General features: G+C 41.0%; 1 protein-coding gene and 1 pseudogene across 2 annotated transcripts; one reads left to right on the top strand and one right to left on the bottom strand.

Moving 5' to 3' along the window:
- Positions 1–79: 79 nt before the first annotated feature.
- On the bottom strand, positions 80–2,418 carry LOC143570595 (chaperone protein dnaJ 72-like; annotated as a pseudogene). The gene is made up of 3 exons (XR_013141962.1): positions 2,046–2,418; positions 731–800; positions 80–610 (listed from the first exon to the last, which is right to left on the bottom strand). The product of XR_013141962.1 is annotated as a chaperone protein dnaJ 72-like (transcript).
- A 1,055-nt stretch (positions 2,419–3,473) lies between these two features.
- Positions 3,474–8,512, top strand: LOC143570596 (NADH--cytochrome b5 reductase 1-like). Its single transcript, XM_077056211.1, has 11 exons — positions 3,474–3,588; positions 4,822–4,926; positions 5,042–5,186; positions 7,208–7,232; positions 7,281–7,346; positions 7,427–7,504; positions 7,592–7,672; positions 7,751–7,840; positions 7,944–8,009; positions 8,211–8,297; positions 8,409–8,512. Exons 2-11 carry the CDS (start codon positions 4,824–4,826, stop codon positions 8,499–8,501), a joined length of 834 nt encoding a protein of 277 aa, XP_076912326.1. The 5' UTR covers positions 3,474–3,588; positions 4,822–4,823; the 3' UTR covers positions 8,502–8,512.
- The last annotated feature ends 11,373 nt before the right edge of the window (positions 8,513–19,885 follow it).

The following is a 19,885-nucleotide window of genomic DNA, read 5'->3' on the forward strand; positions in this document are numbered from 1 at the left end:
CTGATCTTTCCATTGTCATCATCAAACTTCATCACTTATATCACTCTTTGACAATGTTCAGTTAATCAGTGTCATCAAACGGTCAGATACGTAAATAACACATGAAGCACGAGTATAAAATGCTTTTATAAGATAAATAGATATTTAACCTTTAGTGGTAACTATAAATTTGTCAAAATACCATAATAACATTATTCTTTTACCAATTCACAACAGGATTTGAGCCTAAAATAAGTTGAAGAAAACTCTATAATATCAGTTTCACTAAAACAATGCCAACATGAATGTACAGAGAGGATTTCATAACGGTTGTTGGTCATTTTGTACAGAAAACATCATCCACTTGTTTCTTCGGCCATCAATTCCCCGTCAGCTTTATCTTTGTGAATTATGTAATCTGCAATATGCAGCAGCTTCACATGATCAGAAAAATAGTTAAAAAAAACAAGAAGAAATCGCATACAAGACATGAACTCACATTACAACACACCATGAAATCATGTGTTCATCCACAACCCTGTTTTTGTATAATAAAAGAAAGTAACTGTTATTCCTTTTCGTTTACTGCTTTTGTCTTCTGTATAGATTCCATTGCTTCTTCAAACGATTTCTGCAGATGAAAAAAAAATAAATTTGTTAATATCAATCTAAACCAGTAAAATTGTCGGTTATGAGCTGTAACTGTAAATTCAGCATCTTGAAACATGGTTACAAAGGACAAGAAACATACACCCGAATTCTGCATCTTCCAGATTTTATCTCTACCTATTTCAATGACTGCCAGACCACTTAATATAGCCCTGCAGAAACATTATCCATCATATCAAACGAACAGGTTTCACAATATAAATCATGTTTCACAATCATCAAAGTCACTAACTCTTAGCGCCAAAATAATCACATTTTTTAAATCAAGCAAGGATCTGCCTCAAGAAATCTGATAAAACAATCCAAATTTTTTACTCAAAATATCATTTTGATTCTTGAAGGCTCAATAATATCTTTGAAACCCTACATCCAAAATTTGACTTGATTTTAAGCTTAGATCTCATTATTTAGTAATTTATGCCATATTGCACACAATTGATCTCACTTTGTGAATAAAAGCTATTGATTGACGACTCGCTAATCAGAGCCATGGCGATTCGATTTTGGCTAATCAGCGACAAAATCGCTAATTGGTCAAACTAGGTCAAAGACGTCCCTAATCTCAGCAAATTCCGGCGATTTCGGTCCTAAAGGGGTCAAGGAGGGGTTAAAACCTGCCTACTTCAAACTTTTACATATAAAAATGTGTATAGATAAAACTGAAAATTACATGTAAAAATTACAATCGTATTAATCATATTAATAGCTAATTGGTACCCCAACCACCGATGAGCCTACTAGCGCCTAAGTACTAAGGTGAGCATAAAACCGAATTAACCAGAAAAACCGAATCAAAGCATTACCGACGGTTAATTTTTTTAATAACCGAATTTTCAGTTCGGTTAACCATATTTTAATAACTGAAAATATCTAAACCGAACCGATTAACCAACTCTTCATCCATAACAATCATCTTTTTGAATGTATTGTGTTCCAATACTTGAAAATAATACTTTCTTGGATATTTCATTCCGTTAGTAACATATATTAATTAGTTTCGAACAACGCAGGCTTTAAATTGCATTTATTCTGTTATATAGTGGCTTTGACAGTTAGCTTCACCTTTATATATATTTTGGAACCAATGTGTGTAACTTAATTATAAATTAATTGTTTATAATGTTCATGGTTTGATTTTAGTAATATTCTTAACTTAACAAAGATCAACAAGAATTTAGTTCATGTTAAAAGTTTGGGTTTAGCAGTTAATTAACCGAACCAAATTAACTGCTAATAACCGAATCATTCGGTTATGGTTTCGGTTATTGCCATTAACCGAACCAAACCGTGCACACCACTACACCTAGCTATATGTACAACACTGATAAAAAGCCACTCAGTTTAATTTAAAAAACCGATAAAACAATGAAATCATGGTTGCAGAGAAGAAGCCATACCCGGGAAAAGCAACATGTAGAAGAAACGCGCGGCTGTTAATATACCCAAGAGCTATCTGAGCCCTAGAAACAGAACCATTCCTGCTATAATAATCATAATTCCTCTTCGTCCTGTTATCATAAGTGTGCCCGTATCCATAATTCCCGTACCCGTAACCCTGATTGGATCGAATAATATTATTATTATTATTATTATAATGAGCGCGCTTGTGATCGTCGACTAGAACCTCGGAGGCCTGTTTGAATTTGAGGGTGGCACCGTCCCTGACGGACTTGGGGGAGGCTGAGTGCTTGTCCGGGTGGTTCGGAATGCCTCTTTGATCTCGTCTTTTGTGGCGTTGGTGGTGAGGCCCAGGATTTTGTAGTAATCCATTGGTGGTTGGTTGGGTGGTCGGGGAAAGGATATCGTGGCTCGGCCACAGCCGTGTTTTGGGTCCTTCTCCTTTTGAGTAAATTCTTCACCCACGTAGACAAACCCAACGTTTAGTAAATTGTTCGACGAAAAGTCTATTTATAATATGACCATATGTTTCATTCGTTCACTTAAATAAACAATCTCAAAAACACCCTAAGTTTCTTTACTCGTGTTTGAATACATATAAATAGAAAACAATTAAATATCATTATTATTATTATTATTTACGGGATATATTTGTTGTTGTCTATATCACCCTAAACAACTTATTTGATGTGTTTTTTTAAATGAATCATGCACTTTTGGATGCATAACCTACTGAATATTTTACATTTTTTCGTTTGTGTTCATTAACAAATTTGATTAAATGGTGAATAAGGGTATGAAAAATTATAAGGTAAGTTATTATTTTTTATTGATAGTAAGGGTATTTCAGTCATTTGACATTAACTTAAAAGAACGTAACCAACGGAGATTTTTATTGAACAAAATTGAAACGGTGTTAATGATTTGTTAGACTAGGATTTTTATTGATAACAAAATTGAAAGGGTTGGGATTATTAATAGTCATATTGTTAGTTGGGATTAATAATAATCAGTGATTAATAGTTTGGATTATTTGGATTATTAGAATCCAATTTTCTTACGTAAAAAAAGCTATGTAGGGTACCTCGGGTATATAATCGCCTAATTTGGGTAAATGCTTCAATGTTTTCGGGCATATTACAAATCCCAAACACACAAAAAATTTCAAAACTAATCCCAAACCTTAATGGGTCGGGTATTACCGGTCCCAATTATGTCGAATTTCAGGTTTTCACATCGAGTACGAGTTTCATCGCCATCCGTGCCTCATTGAGGCTCTCCCTCGAACCCGCAAACTCGCAAAAGGGGTGATTTTACGATACGATATTATATGGTTTGATAAGAAATGAAATGATATAAAATAAGTTTAAAAAAATATTAAAGTATTAAAGAAAAAAAGTGTGATTGTGCAAGTAAACCAAGGCAGCCGTGATTGAGAGTGTGTGAATGGTTGCATTTGGGATTCATTGATTTCATCAAATCGGACTTGTTGCTCTAATCACCTACCACCTCACCTAGCTTCCATCCGATAACAACTTCAAGGTAAACTAAACCTAAACCTTACCTTATTTACTTACATTTTGCATCAGTTTTATACTTTTATTAGCTGATTATTATGATCTGCAATCATCGTTTCTTTCAATTCAATTCAATTCAATTCAATCGGATCCCTAATGTTTAACGTTGAAACTACTATCAAACTACTGCTTATCTAAATGAATAACAACTATTCAAATTTCAAATCACTTGTTTCAATTCCCAAATTTACAACTTCATATTATTTTTTTAATAGTTTGTTTCAATTCCTAGTACGGTAATTGCTTAATTCTTACATTTTACTATCGCTTGAAATAAGCTCGAATCTATATCTAAACGAGCGGAGCTTGAGCCAGGGTTGGCTCAGCTTGTGATTCAGCTCTTTAGCTCGCTTTTATTAAACCATAAATTTAAAATATAATAACAGTATAGCAAAATAAGAACAATAAATGCATATATTATGCCCCTCGAGCTTTAAAACATCATGAAAAGAACATAAATAAAACATATATTGTTTATAACATCTTAAAATCAAGCTCGAGCTCGGTTCAATTAAAAAATTAATAAATAAATTAAAATAATAAAAAAGTTAACGAGCCGAGCTCTAGCTTGATTTTTAGCTCGATAAAGTTAACGAGCCGAGCTCGCCCTTGCTCGGCTCGGGTCAGTTACAGCCCTACATTTTACAAACTTGTTTAATAGCTACACCTTAACTAATATTATTGCATCACATAAGTTATAACTACAGTAGATTCTTTCATGTGTTTTTGTCATGTGATGACAGTTATTTATTTAAATTTTCATTTGTTTGTGTCATGTCACTTAACTTATATGGGCCTATTATCATACCATGAAGCTTCTGTTATTCGACAACTATCTTCATAATAAGATCAATCTCTGTATATAAGGCTGTGTGTAGTGGGGCGATTTTAGGGTGAAATTCTTCCTCCATACCGTCCCCTAGGCAAAAATATTTTTTTGGGGGGGGTGGATACGTGTCCTAAACTTGGAAAAATATTATATTAATATTATTATTATTATATTATTGGGCGATTTTGGGCTACAAATCACTACACCCTACAATGAAAATTGCCCCTGCTGACGTGGCGCCACGTGTAGAATATTGCCCCCCCCCCAAAAAAAAAATATATATATATATATATATATATAATAAAATAATATAGCCCCTCCAATACACATGGTCTAAGAAGATCATCTAATTCTGTACTTTTACTACAGCAATGGAGTTTTTGGGGTCAAAGGAGATCCAGGTCAGCCTTGCTGTTGCTATTCTTGCCGTGGTTGCCACGGCAGCCTACTTTTATTCCTTGAAGAAAACCAAAGGTGTGTTTTTATCATAACACAACTTTAAGTTTTATGCAACTATCATATTCTGAATTTTAGTTTCCATTGATTTATAGATTTGATAAAACTGAATCATGTACTTATATATTGTCAGTTGGGAGCATCAATCCTGAAAATTTTAAGGACTTCAAGCTTGTGAAGCGCACACAACTTAGCCATAACGTGGCCAAGTTTAGATTTGCATTTCCTACACCTACTTCAGTTTTGGGCCTTCCTATCGGACAACACATAAGTTGCAGGTATTTTATATTGCATCTTTTTAATTGATAAATCTATATAAATCTTATACACACTTTCACCTCTAGTGTTTGACATGTTGGTTTCTGATTTCAATAGTGATGCGAATTCTAAGATCTCAGGGAAATAGATTATCATAACTAGGCTTGCAAAAGAACCAAATGTTCAGTGATTCGGCTGGAAGTTCATTTATTTAATAAGCGAACGGACATGAACAAAAGATTTTGTTCATTTAAATAAACAAACATGAAGTCGTGAACACATGCACTGTTCGTTCATTTATGTTTGTGAGCTTTTGTTTACATTCGTGAACGCTCGTTCATTTGAATTCGTTTATGCTCATTTGTTCATTTATGTTCGCTAGTTTAGGTTTGTTTAAGTTTGTTCATTGAACAAAAATATAAACTGATATATAAACGAAGCCTCCGTTTATATATTAGTTTACGAATTTTTTATGCATATTTAATTTAGTCTAGTTTTATGAATTTAATCAACCACTATGATTTAGTATAGTTTTATTATTTTTAAGCCCAACAAATTGATGTTCAAGTTCACTTTTAATCGGTGTTCGCTCAGTTATGTCCTGGTATAGGTGGCAAATGGGTTGGGTTGGGTCGAACGAGTCATGGGTTGAAATGAGTCATGGGTCAAAACGAGTATGAGCAAAATGAATTTGGGTCAAAACGGGTCAATTAAAAAAATGGTTGTTTTGGTTTGGGTCGAAATAGGTTAAGGTCGAACCGGGTTTTGAGTTTTTTTTTTTTTTTTTTTGTGAACGAGAATAACAGCGGAAACATTTTAGTTTTTTTAGATTTTTCGTTTTTTATTTATATTTTAAGTTATGATTTTTTTTTATTATTTTTTTGAATTTTTTTTGAGGGGTTTTTTTTTAAGATCAAAAACCCTTAAAAAATATTCAAAAATAATAATAAAAAAACTATAACTCAAAATATAAATCATAAACAAAAAAAGTAAAAACACAAAAATGTTTCCTACGTTGTCCTCGTTCCATTAAAAAAAAAAACCCCACCTAGAATCGAACCGAAACCGAAAGAATCGACGAAAATGAAACAAAAAACCAAAACCGGACCACATCAATCGAAATCGAAAAAATCAATCAAAACGAAACTAAAAGAATTCAAACCGAACAAAAACAAAACTGAAAAAACGAACAAAAACTAGCCCGGAATCAACCAAAAAGAAACAAAAGAAACCCAAACCCAACACGTCACGGGTGAAAACTCGTGTTGGCTTAAAACCTGAACCGAACCCGTTCCAATCTGAAACCCGTTTCGTGCCGAAACCTGTCTTGTACGAAAACCCGTTTCAATCCAAAACCTGTCACATTTCCTTAGGACACTAACCCACATCGACCCATTTCTTTGAACTTGTCGACCCATTTTGACCCGAAAATAAAAAGATGGAATTTCAAATGACTCATTTTGACTCATTTAGTTAAAACCTTTTACCCAAACCAACTCATTTAACTTTTAAAACAACTCAAATTGACTCATTTGAAAGGGTTTGGGTCAAGATTGCCACCCCTATGTCCTGGTATGTTCCTTCATCTATGTTCAGTTATGTTCACTCTTTTGCATTCATTTACATTCTCATGTGTTCGGTTATACAATTAACGAACGAACATAAACGAACACACTCATTTTCTTCACGAATGAACATGACCAAGTAAACCCTGTTTGTTTAATTGTTTAGTATTCGATCATTTGTTCAGTTAGAGTTAAACTAACTAACACAAGCATGCCTCGTTTGCGTTCGTTCGGTTCATTTATAGGCCTAACATAATAAACCACATGAAAAGCACTTCAAATAGGATTTTTTTGTTGTCTTTGGTAAAAAACCATATCAATTTTCATTCATGAAATGCAAAATGTGACTTCAAAAGTCAAAAAGTTAACTTTATTTCAGGTTTTAATTATTTATTATCTACTTTCTACAATTACTTCACCGAAAAAAACATTAATGTGTTTATTCCTCGTATCATTAATCTTACTTTCCACTTCAGGGGTAAAGACAGCCAAGGGGAAGAGGTTATTAAGCCATACACCCCGACCACCTTAGACACTGATGTGGAAGAGGTTATTAAGCCATACACCCCGACCACCTTAGACACTGATGTGGGATATTTTGAGTTGGTTATTAAGGTACACATCAAAGTTCAAATTTGATTCAACATTCTAACATAAATGGTTAATTATAATGCTGTATATGACTATATGTATAGATGTATCCACAAGGTCGAATGTCCCACCATTTCAGAGAAATGCGCGAAGGGGACTATATGGCTGTCAGGGGACCTAAGGTACTTACGCTTGGTTTGTATATCGTTTGGGATTGTTAGCAATAATGAGTATTTACACTTGGTTTGTATCATTGTTCTTTTTCCTAGGGGCGTTTCAAGTACCAACCTGGCCAAGTTAGAGCTTTTGGAATGATTGCTGGGGGTTCGGGAATCACTCCAGTGTTTCAGGCATTTATTTTATTTGTGAATCTTAGTGTTAACTAATATATATTAGAGTTATTTGTTTATTTTGTGATATTTAATTAGGTTGCTAGAGCCATACTAGAAAACCCAAAAGACACGACCGAGGTGCATCTTATCTATGCTAATGTTGCATATGAAGACATCCTTCTTAAGGTAAGTATTATAATGTATTCTATATGCCCACATTTTAGAATTTGTTTGCATGAACAGTTATGGTTGGTACTTGTTTGTAATTGACTTATTTAATAATTTTCAGGAAGAAATCGATGGACTTGCAGTTGATTACCCTGATAGGTTCCATGTGTACTATGTATTGAACCAGGTATTCAGATAAAATTGATTATTGTTTGCTATTAGTATGTTCTTTTTGTTCATTGGGTGTCTCTATATACATACATATAGACATTCACATCCACCACATCCACATATAAATACACTGATACACATATGCATACTCGTACACATATACACATTACATATGCATTAACATATGTGTTACAATTTGTTATTTATACTTTTGTAGCCGCCAGAGGAATGGACAGGTGGTGTCGGTTTTGTATCAAAAGAAATGATCCAAACCCATTGTCCTGCACCCGCATCCGATATTAAGGTATGGTCCCAAACACACTTTTAACATATCATATGTTTTTTAAATTTATTGAAAAGGTGCAATCTCAAACACTCCCTAAATATAAAATGAATAATATTTTCGAACATACAGGTGCTAAGATGTGGACCGCCACCAATGAACAAGGCCATGGCTGGTCATCTAGATGCTCTGGGATATTCACCGGATATGCAATTTCAATTTTAAATGTTCTGCGATTAATGGCAATTTAGGCTAATCGATTAATCAAATTATTATTTTAAATAAAATTTGTTTTTTTTTTACACTTGTTTAGAATTTTATAATTTACCCTGGATTGGACCTCAACAAAACTAAATAGGTGGAGAATTTTGTACCCAACATTTTTTAGGATTAGGCTTAACCAAAGTGAAATCCCAGATTGGACACAATTTGATAATGATAATCAAGTGAAATGGTAGTGGGAGTATCGTCACATCCCATTTCCCATTTATTCTTTTTCTAACTATTTCTTTTGATATAATTTGAATAATTAAATAATAGATGTGTCAATGTTTAATTGGATGACGTAAATTTGGGGAAGAACACTTAAATTATGGAGACGAGTATAAAGATGGGAAATGAAATGGATTTGTGTTTTAATGTGATTTTCTTAATTTATAATATTGATTTAAGTGAGTGTAATTTAGATATTATCTAAAAATAAAAGCATTTTATGGAATTCTTAGGGTTAGAATGGTTTGTCTTGTGTTATTTATAAGGCTCGTTGTTGTGATGGGCCTTTAAACATCAAGTTAAAGCGTCACGTCACTGTCACTGTCACTGTCACTGTCACGTAAACAATAGAGAATTATATAACACACCATTTAACACCATGTTGTTGTTTAAAGCCTAGATAACACGTTAAAGTCCCACTATTTTCTTGTTAAAACAATTTTCGACCACCATTTCTTTTTTGCCATCGCGTTAACACGTTAAAGGCCCACCCTTTACCGCACAGGCCTTCATGTCCCGAGTCCTGACGCGGTGTCCCCATCTTTATGGCCCTCACGACTAACTAGTGGTCTAATATATGTTTAGTTTGGTTAAATTGTGTTTCCGGTTTACTTATCAATGTTATAGTTATTTAGTAATCATAAAATCATAACCGAAACTAGACTACAAAATCGGTTATCAGAAGTTGTTTAACTGAACAATTGGTATTATCTAATTTGGTTATCTCAATTTATTTGATATTTTCTGTCGTCACTAATTCAAAACCTTTTAATAGGGAATCTAAGTTACACATATGATCGTTTTTAATTTTGGAGACTAAACCCTTCTTTAGTTGACTAAAATGGCCGATTCTAGTATATTAATGAAGAGGTAGGTCGTTGACATCAGCATCAACATGGTTCATGGTAAGATGAGAGGAAGAAAAAGGCGAGCGACAGAACCATGCGCGTGGAAGGAAGCCGAGGTGCGCTTCCCGCGAGTGCCAGGAGGACCCAGCAAAGAAGGCCCTATCGTCATCAAAAGCCAGCTGGGACACTACATCACTTCTCGCACTCTTGCTGACAACGGCGCTTCGTCACGGTGATGTACAGGCAGTTCTTCGACAAGCTAGATGACGAAGACAAGGAACGCCTGGAAACGATCTACGCCTCGATGGAAGGGTTCGACGGCAGCACAAACACCCCCTGGGTATCCTATCTTTCCTCGTCACTCTTACGGACGGGAATCACTCACGCACAGAAGACGTGGATTTCGTCGTAATGAGGAAGCCCCACCACACATACGACATTCTCTTCGGAAGAGACGGGATGGCAAGATTCAACGCCGTGGTATCTTCAGTCCACGGCATGATGGGATGGCCAACAGCTGAGGGTGTAGCGATGATCACCGGCATTCCCCAGGTATGCATCGCATTTGTCTCATCTAAACCCAAACCAAAGATGGCTAAACCAACCATCACCGAACCGGAAAGATGGGCCTTCAACGGCAAATACCCTGACCAAGCCGTTTCCATTGGCCCAACAGTTGTTGATCCCACACGCACCTTACTCAAGCGCTTATTACAGAAAAACGCTGACATCTTCGCGTGGACACCAGCTGACATGACTGGTGTACCCCGAAGTAAGGCAGAGCATAAGCTCAAATGCGATCCGGCTGTTACGCCAGTCGTACAAAAGCGCAGAGTAATGGGGCCAGAACAAACTAACGCGTGTAGAACCCAAGTCAAGGAACTCCTTGACGCAGGCATCGTACGCGTTAGTAGATATCAAACATGGGTTGCAAATCCCGTTATGGTACCGAAGAATAACAAACAATGGCGCATGTGCATAGATTTCAAGGACTTAAACAAAGCATGCCCCAAAGATTGTTATCCGTTACCCGAAATTGATCTTAAGGTGGATTCGTTAGCACCGTTTCGCCTTAAATGCTTCCTGGATGCGTATAAGGGGTACCATCAAATCCACATGGCCGTTGATGATCAGGACAAAACCGCTTTTCGGACGCCCGATGGCACATTTTGTTACCAAATGATGCCATTCGGACTTAAGAATATCGGGTCCACATACCAACGCTTGATGGACAACCAGTTTCATGCCCAAATTGGGAGGAACTTGGAAGTCTACATGGATGACTTGGTCATCAAAAGCCCTGACGCAGAAGCGATGTTGAAAGACATCGAAGAAACTTTCAACACGCTTAGGAAGATAAACATGAAACTCAACCCGGGCAAGTGTGCCTTTGGAATGGAAGAAGGGAAGTTCTTGGGGGTCATCGTCACTAAAGATGGCTTCAGAGCGAACCCTGAAAAGGTCGAAGCCATTATCAAAATGGAATCACCTACTACCATCAAACAGGCTCAGACACTGAATGGACGACTAGTGGCACTTAATCGCTTTTTGGCAAACCACGCGGATAAGTCGTTTCCTTTCGTGTCAACGTTGAGAAACTGTTTAAAGAAAACGCACTTCCGCTGGACAACAGAAGCGGAAGCAGCTTTTCAGGAGATTCGGTCACGCTTGATCGAACTCCCAACACTCACAGCACCAAAAGCGGGAGAGGAGTTAATCCTATACCTTTCCGCAACAGATAGAGCAACCGGGGCAGTCCTGCTAGTAGAGCGAAAAGGCATCCAGATGCCAATCTATTATGTTAGCCGTATCCTAACAGACGTAGAAACCCGGTACTCTACCCTCGAAAAATTAGTCTTAGCACTTATACACGCTTCACGCAGGTTAAGACGATATTTCCAGGGTCACCCAATCACCATTCTCTCCAACTTCAAACTTGCAAACGTTCTACGCAAACCCGAGTTATCGGGACGCCTAGCCAAATGGGCAATTGAGTTGGGGGAGTATGCGATAAAGTATAAGCCAAGACCAGCCATAAAAGGCCAGGTTTTGGCCGACTTTATTGCGGAAGTGCCTGCATCGCGGGAAAAAAGAGTGCCAGGAAGAGGCTCAACCCTCTCCAGCACAAGACATCAATGATGTCTGGCGACTCTACACTGATGGAGCAGCCAGTAACGAGGGTTCAGGCGCAGGGCTGAAACTAACCAACCCAGCAGGCCAAGAATACACTTACGCTATTCGACTGGATTTTCCAAGTACGAATAACGAAGCCGAGTATGAGGCATTCTTGGCTGGGCTGAGAATTGGGCGTAAGATGGGAGTGAAACACTTGGAAGCCCAGGTGGATTCCATGTTAGTAGCCAATCAAATCAACGGGACATACACGGCCATGAACGACACAATGGCCCTGTACCTCGCACAAGCAAAAACCCTTATGCGCGATTTCAACGACTGCAAAGTCATACACGTCAAGCGTAGTGAAAACAAATCTGCGGATGCGTTAAGCAAGCTTGCATCATTAGCCTTCACCCACTTGGGAAAGGACATCCGCATTGAACTCCTCGAGGCACCTTCGGTCCCGCACAAGGAAATTTGTGTCATCCAAACCGGCACAGTAACGTGGATGACACCAATAATAAAATACCTCGCGGCAGGTACACTACCAGAGTCAAAAACGCAGGCAAGAAAACTACGCTGTAAAGCATTGAATTATCAACTCATCGATGACATCCTTTATAGACGTAACTTTCTTGGCCCACTCTTAAGATGCGTGGACAACCAAGATGCTGATTACCTCCTAAGGGAAGTACACGAAGGCATCTGTGGAGTACACGCAGGTCCACGCGCTGTTGTAGCTAAGCTAAACAACGCGGGATACTTTTGGCCGGGGATGCATACGGATGCGTTGGCATACATTAGAAAATGCAGGTCTTGTCAGCTCTACGCACCCAACACGCACCGCCCGAAGAATGAACTTGTTCCAGTCACCTCTTCATGGCCATTTCAGAAGTGGGCCATCGATGTGACAGGCCCATTTCCTACAGCAGCAGGAAATGTTCAGTTCCTAGTGGTAGCCATCGACTACTTCACCAAGTGGATAGAAGCAAAACCCTTAGCCCAAACAACCGCGAAACATATCAAAAAATTTATTTGGGAATTTATTATTTGTCGTTTTGGACTTCCACAGAATTTGGTGAGCGATAACGGCACCAACTTTGCTGATAAGAAGCTACAACAGTGGCTGAAAGAACTTCAAATCACCCACACCTTTACCTAAGTGGCACACCCGCAAGGTAATGGTGAGGTGGAAAGAGCAAATAAGAGCATCGTCGAAGGCATAAAGAAAAGACTCTTGGAACACAGATCCGGCTGGGTGGACGAGCTTCCGCACGTCCTTTGGGCAAACAGAACGCTGAAGAAGGCCAGTACGGGAGAAACCCCGTTCAGTCTCACTTATGGCACTGAAGCCATGGTCCCGGTCGAAATTGGTTTACCCTCACCAAGGGTCTTGATTCAACCAGAAGACAATGATGCGGAAAGACGGTTAGACCTTATGCTAACCGAGGAACGCAGAGACTTAGCCGCAGTGCGTGAAGAGAACTACAAGCGACAAATGCAAAAGTACTACAACACGCGGGTAAAACTCTGCAACTTCAATGTAGGAGACTACATACTGCGTAACAACGAGGCTTCGAACCAAGAACGCCCAGGAAAGCTGGCCCCGGTCTGGGAAGGGCCATACATTATCAAAGAAGTTCTGGGAAAGGGCGCATACCGGCTCGAAAGGCTCGATGGCACTCCCATCCCAAGAACATGGAATGGAGCTCAATTACGCAAATGTTATATGTAGATCAATTCCAAACTTGTAAAGAAAAGGCCTAGAGCCACTTCTAATGGAAATGATTCTCCTTTCACAATGTGTTGATAGCCTTACCTTTATACTTATGAACTTCCCACACTGATGTGCCGGTATTCACCGCATAAATAGGAGAAGAAGTAAGTCGTTACGTGTGGAATGCGGCAAAACCCGCATAAACACAACGGTAAAAATTTCAAGTTTTAAGGAAAACCTTCACGCAGGTCAGATGTAAGTAAAGTTTAGCCATCCTTGTAAGTGCAAGTGACGGTCTTACCCGCACAATCACGAACAAGGAGGCAAAACTTCAACCTATTATCTACCACGTCCAAAGGTTAACTTATTCTGAACACTTAGAAAATTTCAAAGGAAAAGATGAGGAAAACTTCCACGCAGGTCAGATATAAGTAAAGTTAAGCCATCCTACTAAGTGTAAGTGACGGTCATACCCGCACAATCATGAAAGAGGAAGCGAAACAAACTTATAATTTGCCACGTTAAAAAGTTAACTTATCTAAGTACTAAAGAAATTGCTAAGTTGGATCAAAACATGCGTAAAATAAACAAGGCAAGGAATTAACACAATCTTTATTCCATCAAATTCAAATATTACAAAGATTGCTGGGTGCATACCCGCATACAAAAGAAGCTATACAAAAACAAAAATCTACGCTAATGGTGGAAAGGGATCTTCAGGATCATGCTTCAGGACCACTTCCACTTGGACCCGCACCATCAGTAGAGCGTGGCGGTTCAAGGAAAGCTTTAAGAATAGCTAGCCCATCATCAGCAGCAGCGACTTCGTTTACCTTCTCCACCACCGGATGCGGGAAGGCGGCATACTGATTCACTGCTTGGTCATAAACAGCTTCAGTATCCACATCATACAAAGGGAAGTTGGAAGGCGGGATGCCTTTCTCAACAAACCCTAGACCAAGCAGGAAGCCGGCCTTTTCCCCATCCTCATGAGAAGCGTTGAGGGCTGTGCTCATAGCATCGTCATAAGACGTCTCCGTGAATACCCGATGCACAACCTACAAAAAGAAAAAAAATACAAGTATCAAAACATTTTCTATTTACAAAGAAAAGCGTAAAGACATGAAAAGCTTACCTGAGACAACGCTTCTCGAAGAAGCCATTCCTTGGCAACCAGAGCTTCTTGGAGGGCGGCTTGAGCTTGGTTACAGGCGCGTTCGGCTTCACTTTTATTGAGGTTGGCAAGCAACACTTCCTTTGCAGCAGCCTCTTCGACGCCCTTTAGCTTCCGCTCAGTGTGGTCAAGCACGCCCCTCTGGTCCAGGATCTCTTGGAGCTTCTTCGCGTCCTCCATCACCAAGGCATCATGAGCCTGTTGGAGCGCCTCTAATTTAGCTTTAAGTTCCTCATTCTCGAGGCGTAGAGGCTCAACAACAGCTTCAGCCTTGGTGGCCCTTTCAGTTGCGTTCCTAGCAGTTTCCTTAGCCAGCCGAAGCTGTTCGTTAACAGCTTGGGCAGCCTTGGAACGGGCCTCGAGACGGGCCTGAACCTCAACTTCAAGGGCCTTGAACGCCTTCTCCTTCTCCGCAGCCGCGGCGGAGAGCCTCCTATTCTCCTCCCGGACAGCCCGCGCCTGAGCTACTTCTTGAATGCGAGCTGCTTTTAACTTGTCGTTTTCACGACAAAGCAGCTCGACGCGCGGCTGCATCAGGGCCAGGAGATCCCGAAGCTCATTGGTTAGCCTACCCTCCTGGTAGCTAGCCATGGCTTCCCCCAACGCACCACTGGGAGCTGCGTGACGAGCCCACTCCACGCACTCCACAGGTGTGCGAAGGGTTGTTCCTCGGCGGATGTTCCATCGTGGAACATACACTTCATTGGAATCCGACACTGCAAAAAACAAAAAACAGTTAGGAAAAGATGATATAAAAAAAAAATAGGCCAAAAGAACCCTACGCACCTGTAGGGTCAATAACAGGCCGATAGCCGCCAAACCCATCACCTGAACCCAAGGGAAATCCGTCCAAGAGGTCAGGTAGATGGGAAGGAGGCAGAGGTTGGCGAGAAGCCCCATGCATACCTGAAGGATCGGCCGTCGTTGCCGATGACGGAGGAGGCATGGTGGAGGCCGCCGCGGTCGCCGCTGCGGAGTCCGCAGCAAAAGTAACCGCCGGCTCAGTGAAAGATGCGGTAAATATGGCACTGACAGCCGGCGGTGATGTCATCACAGCTGGAACAGTTGGCTCAACGGAGTGAGCAACTGAACCAGCGGAAGCAGGCGAAGGCGCAGCCGCCTGGGTCGTCGCCTCAGGTAGGCTGACCAAGCCTACCGTCATGGGCGGGGAGGTACTCCTCCCCGCTCCACCCTGGAATGCGTCAACATCCACGCCTGCACAAGGAAGATAAGTATTAATGATGGAAAGCTATGAAGTTAAAAATAAAGTTTTACTTACGGGTTTTCTTGAGCCTAAAAGTGCGGACAGGCGGGGATGAACCCGATGGAACCGGCCTCTTCACGCCGCTCACCGTTGTCATCCTGGGCTCTCCGGAGGTGACAGTCGTCGCAGCCTCCGGAGCGGTGGTCTTATCACCACCGGGGTTCCCCGCCACCTCCTCGCTCTCGGCCTCTGAGTCAGACCGAGGCACCGGATCGGCAGTGGAGGCCACCTTCTCCTTCCCCTTCCCGCCGGCAGCCTTCTTCTTCCGCACCAACGGAGGACCATCTGCGGATTCCTCATCAGAACATAAGATTAGAGGAATTCCAGCAGAGGTTTCAGCATTGAGGGGTCGAGGGTTGAATAACGCCTTACCTGGCCGCCTGGCACTTAGGATCTCGTGGCCTAGCGGGTAGACCTCCACGAACCGATCCGCCGTTTGTTCTAGGATGGGCAACTCGTTCTCATCTAGAGCACGAGTACCCATCCGAGCGGGACTGTCAGCCTCCCGCGGATACAGGAGCGACTGCAAGTCGTTCCCCTCTGAAATAAAAGAAAAGCAGTTAGAAGACAAACCTATATAAACAAAGTAAACAGAGCATACCGTAAGGAACAGAATTCAAACCGTATTCGAGGACGATCGGGATCTTTTGCGCATCCGCATCTTTCCACACCCGGCTCATCCCGAGCATCACCATCCCGGACTCCGCAAACCGGTAAACCGGAGATTGGACTCGGGAAATCTTTGAAAACCATTCCGCCTCCTGGTAGTTGGAGGCGTGAAGGCTGGGGAGAGCTTGCCCATTCTTAAATTTCATGGCAAGGGGGATGGCGCGAGCGGAGATGAAAAAGAACTCCCGCTTCCACGAACGAAGACTGCGCTCGGTTGGGCAAATCTTCAAACCCTTTATACGGGTTATCAGAGTATACCACCCTTGGATGCACCTCCAAGAGTAGAAGGTCATCAGGCGGTCGACGAAGGGCTCAATGCCCAGAATCCGGCACACCCACTCGAAGTGGCGAATCTTCGCGATCGCCATCGGGTGCACCTCGGTCAGGTGTACACCGTGCCTCTCTAGGACACGGTACACAAACTTTGTCAATGGGAACCTAAGATTCCCATAGACAAAGAATGCAGCATATACCCCGATCTTGCCTCTGGGGGCATCATACACCGTCTGATGGGGTTCAGGAAACTCAGGCTCGAGAGACTCGAGCATGAACTTCCTGACGATGTACTGATATAGATCGACAGGCAGAGCACACTGGCACTCGCCAGCAGTACTCTTGTCATCGGCGTACACCCCAGCCTCCTGGGCTGTAGCCTCAAGATCGTGAGACGACATCTTGCAGATATGAAAGAAGAAAACGATTTCAAGAAAATGCTCGACTGAAAAGATGAGTATTCGCCGGAAATCGTTTTGAAGATGAAGAGAAAAGTGAAAGTGTGGATTACAAAGAACCCTCTCCCCCTTTATATACTAATCGCAATTAATGCGATGAATTTAATGCGGAAGAGAGAGAAATCGCAGGTGTAATGAAACTATGACACGTGGCAAAAAGCAAGCTGGCAACAGCTGTTGAAAGGACGCGTACCATTAATTTCGCGGCCACGCGCCCGAAAAATCGCGCCCACGCGCCTGAAAAAGCGTCTGGAATGACCAGGTACTGTCACGTCACCATAACTTCCTGCACGTCCTGACACAGTCAGAAGAAACTGTCGCACGACGTTTCAGCAGTTTGGACTGTTCTTATCCTTTCACCAACTCTTCGAATTTCAAAAAATTTCAAAAAGATTCAAAAGTAAGCGGGAAAATACCCCTTACCTTGGCAACCAAGTAACTGTAAGACAGGTGCGGGTACAGTGTCAAGGCAAAACCCTTCACATACTTAGCACCCGCAGGGAATTGACGCCAGGAATACCTTGGAAGTAAAGTAACCGTAAGACGAGTGCGGGTACAGTGTCAAGGCAAAACCCTTCACATACTTAGCACTCCGCAGGGAATTCAAACCAGGAAGGATCTTTTGGGCCACGCTTGCGGAAACGGGAATAACATCCCCGCATAGCGGGTACGTCGAGAACTATATTGTTTGAAGCTCCAAGATGGAATTGGTGGTTTTAACATAATTGATCACTATGTTCAAAACTACCAAAACCTCATGGAGAATCCACACAAGTGGGACTCAACGCTCCTGACTTGCGAGGAGGTTACAGACCTACCCGCATCATACCCAAAGATCAAGCAGGAAAGTCGGGAATTTCTGCAAGTGACATTAGGACTTCCGCGGGAAGAATCCCCATGGAAAACCTTAAAACTAAACCCTTTTCAAAACCCTTTGCTTAAGTCCAAAAGTTCACCTCACTTTATTAAACATTCATGAGAAGAACATTGGACTGGGGGGACTTGAAGAGGTAGGTCCCAGCAGAGCCCAGTTGGACCCGCAGGACTCACCTTGAAGAGAGACGTCTGCGCAGAAACCAACTTGATCCGCAAGACCCACCATGCTCAGAGACGTGACGTCCTTACGCGCAGTACGCAAGCTGTTCCCGCAGGAAAAGCCTCCCAATGGTGAAGTACTCCGCCTGTCCCCGCAGCTGCGGATACAAGCCATCAGGGAAGGCTACCCGCACTGATAGCAAGGCTACACGCACAAGGCACTAACTCTTGCTACTTCAGTAGTCACCTGAAGGAATGAGCAAGGCGGGAATACTCCCGCCCAAATGAGCCAGTCCGTATGCTTCTGGAAGATCTTTTGTACTATACCTACCAAGGTATGGGCAAAACAGACGATCTGGCCAGACGCCCATGAACCAATCACAGGGTGACAGCTCACCGACAACAGTACGAGGAGGTGCACCCTCTAGTACTGTTTCACTATTAGCCGCTGCCTACTCACCAACCCTTACTGTGGGACGTGCGCAGCCTACAGTTGGTGGAACAGTGCATAGCCGGCAGTAAAGGAACAGTATACAGCCGACCTTGTCACTGTCGGCCGCAGCCTATCCACCAACCAGCATGGCTTGTGCGTAGCCCACTGTTGGTAGAACAGGAATACTATTCAGCCGGCTGTACCTTCTAGGAAACCTACATTCGGCTATAAATACTCCAACTCCTTGGAATGGTAAGGACATCATCTGATATCTCATCTTATCTAGCAATCTCTTAATATACACTTATATTCAGAGCAATCTAGTCTGATTCTCACGCCGGAGGGTGGTCACAAGGAGGAACCCCCCCCCCCCCTTCTCAGTGACGAGCTTACGGTATCTGTTTTGCAGGTCACCTGAAGAACAACCTTCTCTGCTGGATCTCATCCTCGTGAGAAACGTTACTTAACCCACAGATTATCCGTAATCTGCCCTGGGTCACTTAGTGTTTCTTCAATTAAGGTTTTGTTTATCGTTACTCGTAGTTATATAACTATACTAATGTTATTGTTCTATAACTATATTAAATATTTGTAATATAAAATTACTCCCGAGAAGGAATCTATTGATTCACTCACTCTTTCTGTTTTTTAATATTTATATAAGTTGAATTGTTTAGTAAGTGTTTTGTGACTATTATGTCTCATTATCCCACGTAACTCATCCCCTTTTGGCACGTAATTAATGATTGATTACCAACCAAGAACACTGCTACCCAAATTGAATCCAACAATTAATAAAAAAATATTATCTGTGTTTACCATAGTATCAGAATAAAGTTATTTATTTTATTTTAGGATCCACACATAAATTTAATTATAGTATTTCTCATTTTAGCTGCTTTATTCGGAAAACAATATATCTTAAAACATCAACTTGGATGAAATGAAAGTTCAAAATATATATATACTATAGAAAAAATATTACACTAAAAGTATCATTAAATTTGTTAGTTCAAGTTTCATATATGTACATATCAAGAGTATGTCATGTTTAGGAATAACCTTAAATAGATAATATAAACGCCGTAAAAGTAGTCATGCATACTTCTGAGAAGATATAGCGAGAAAGAG

Source organism: Bidens hawaiensis, unplaced genomic scaffold, assembly GCF_021521415.1.
Source record: "Bidens hawaiensis isolate Kalapana, Puna unplaced genomic scaffold, B.hawaiensis_p1.1 tig00025011_1, whole genome shotgun sequence".
NCBI lineage: Eukaryota > Viridiplantae > Streptophyta > Magnoliopsida > Asterales > Asteraceae > Bidens > Bidens hawaiensis.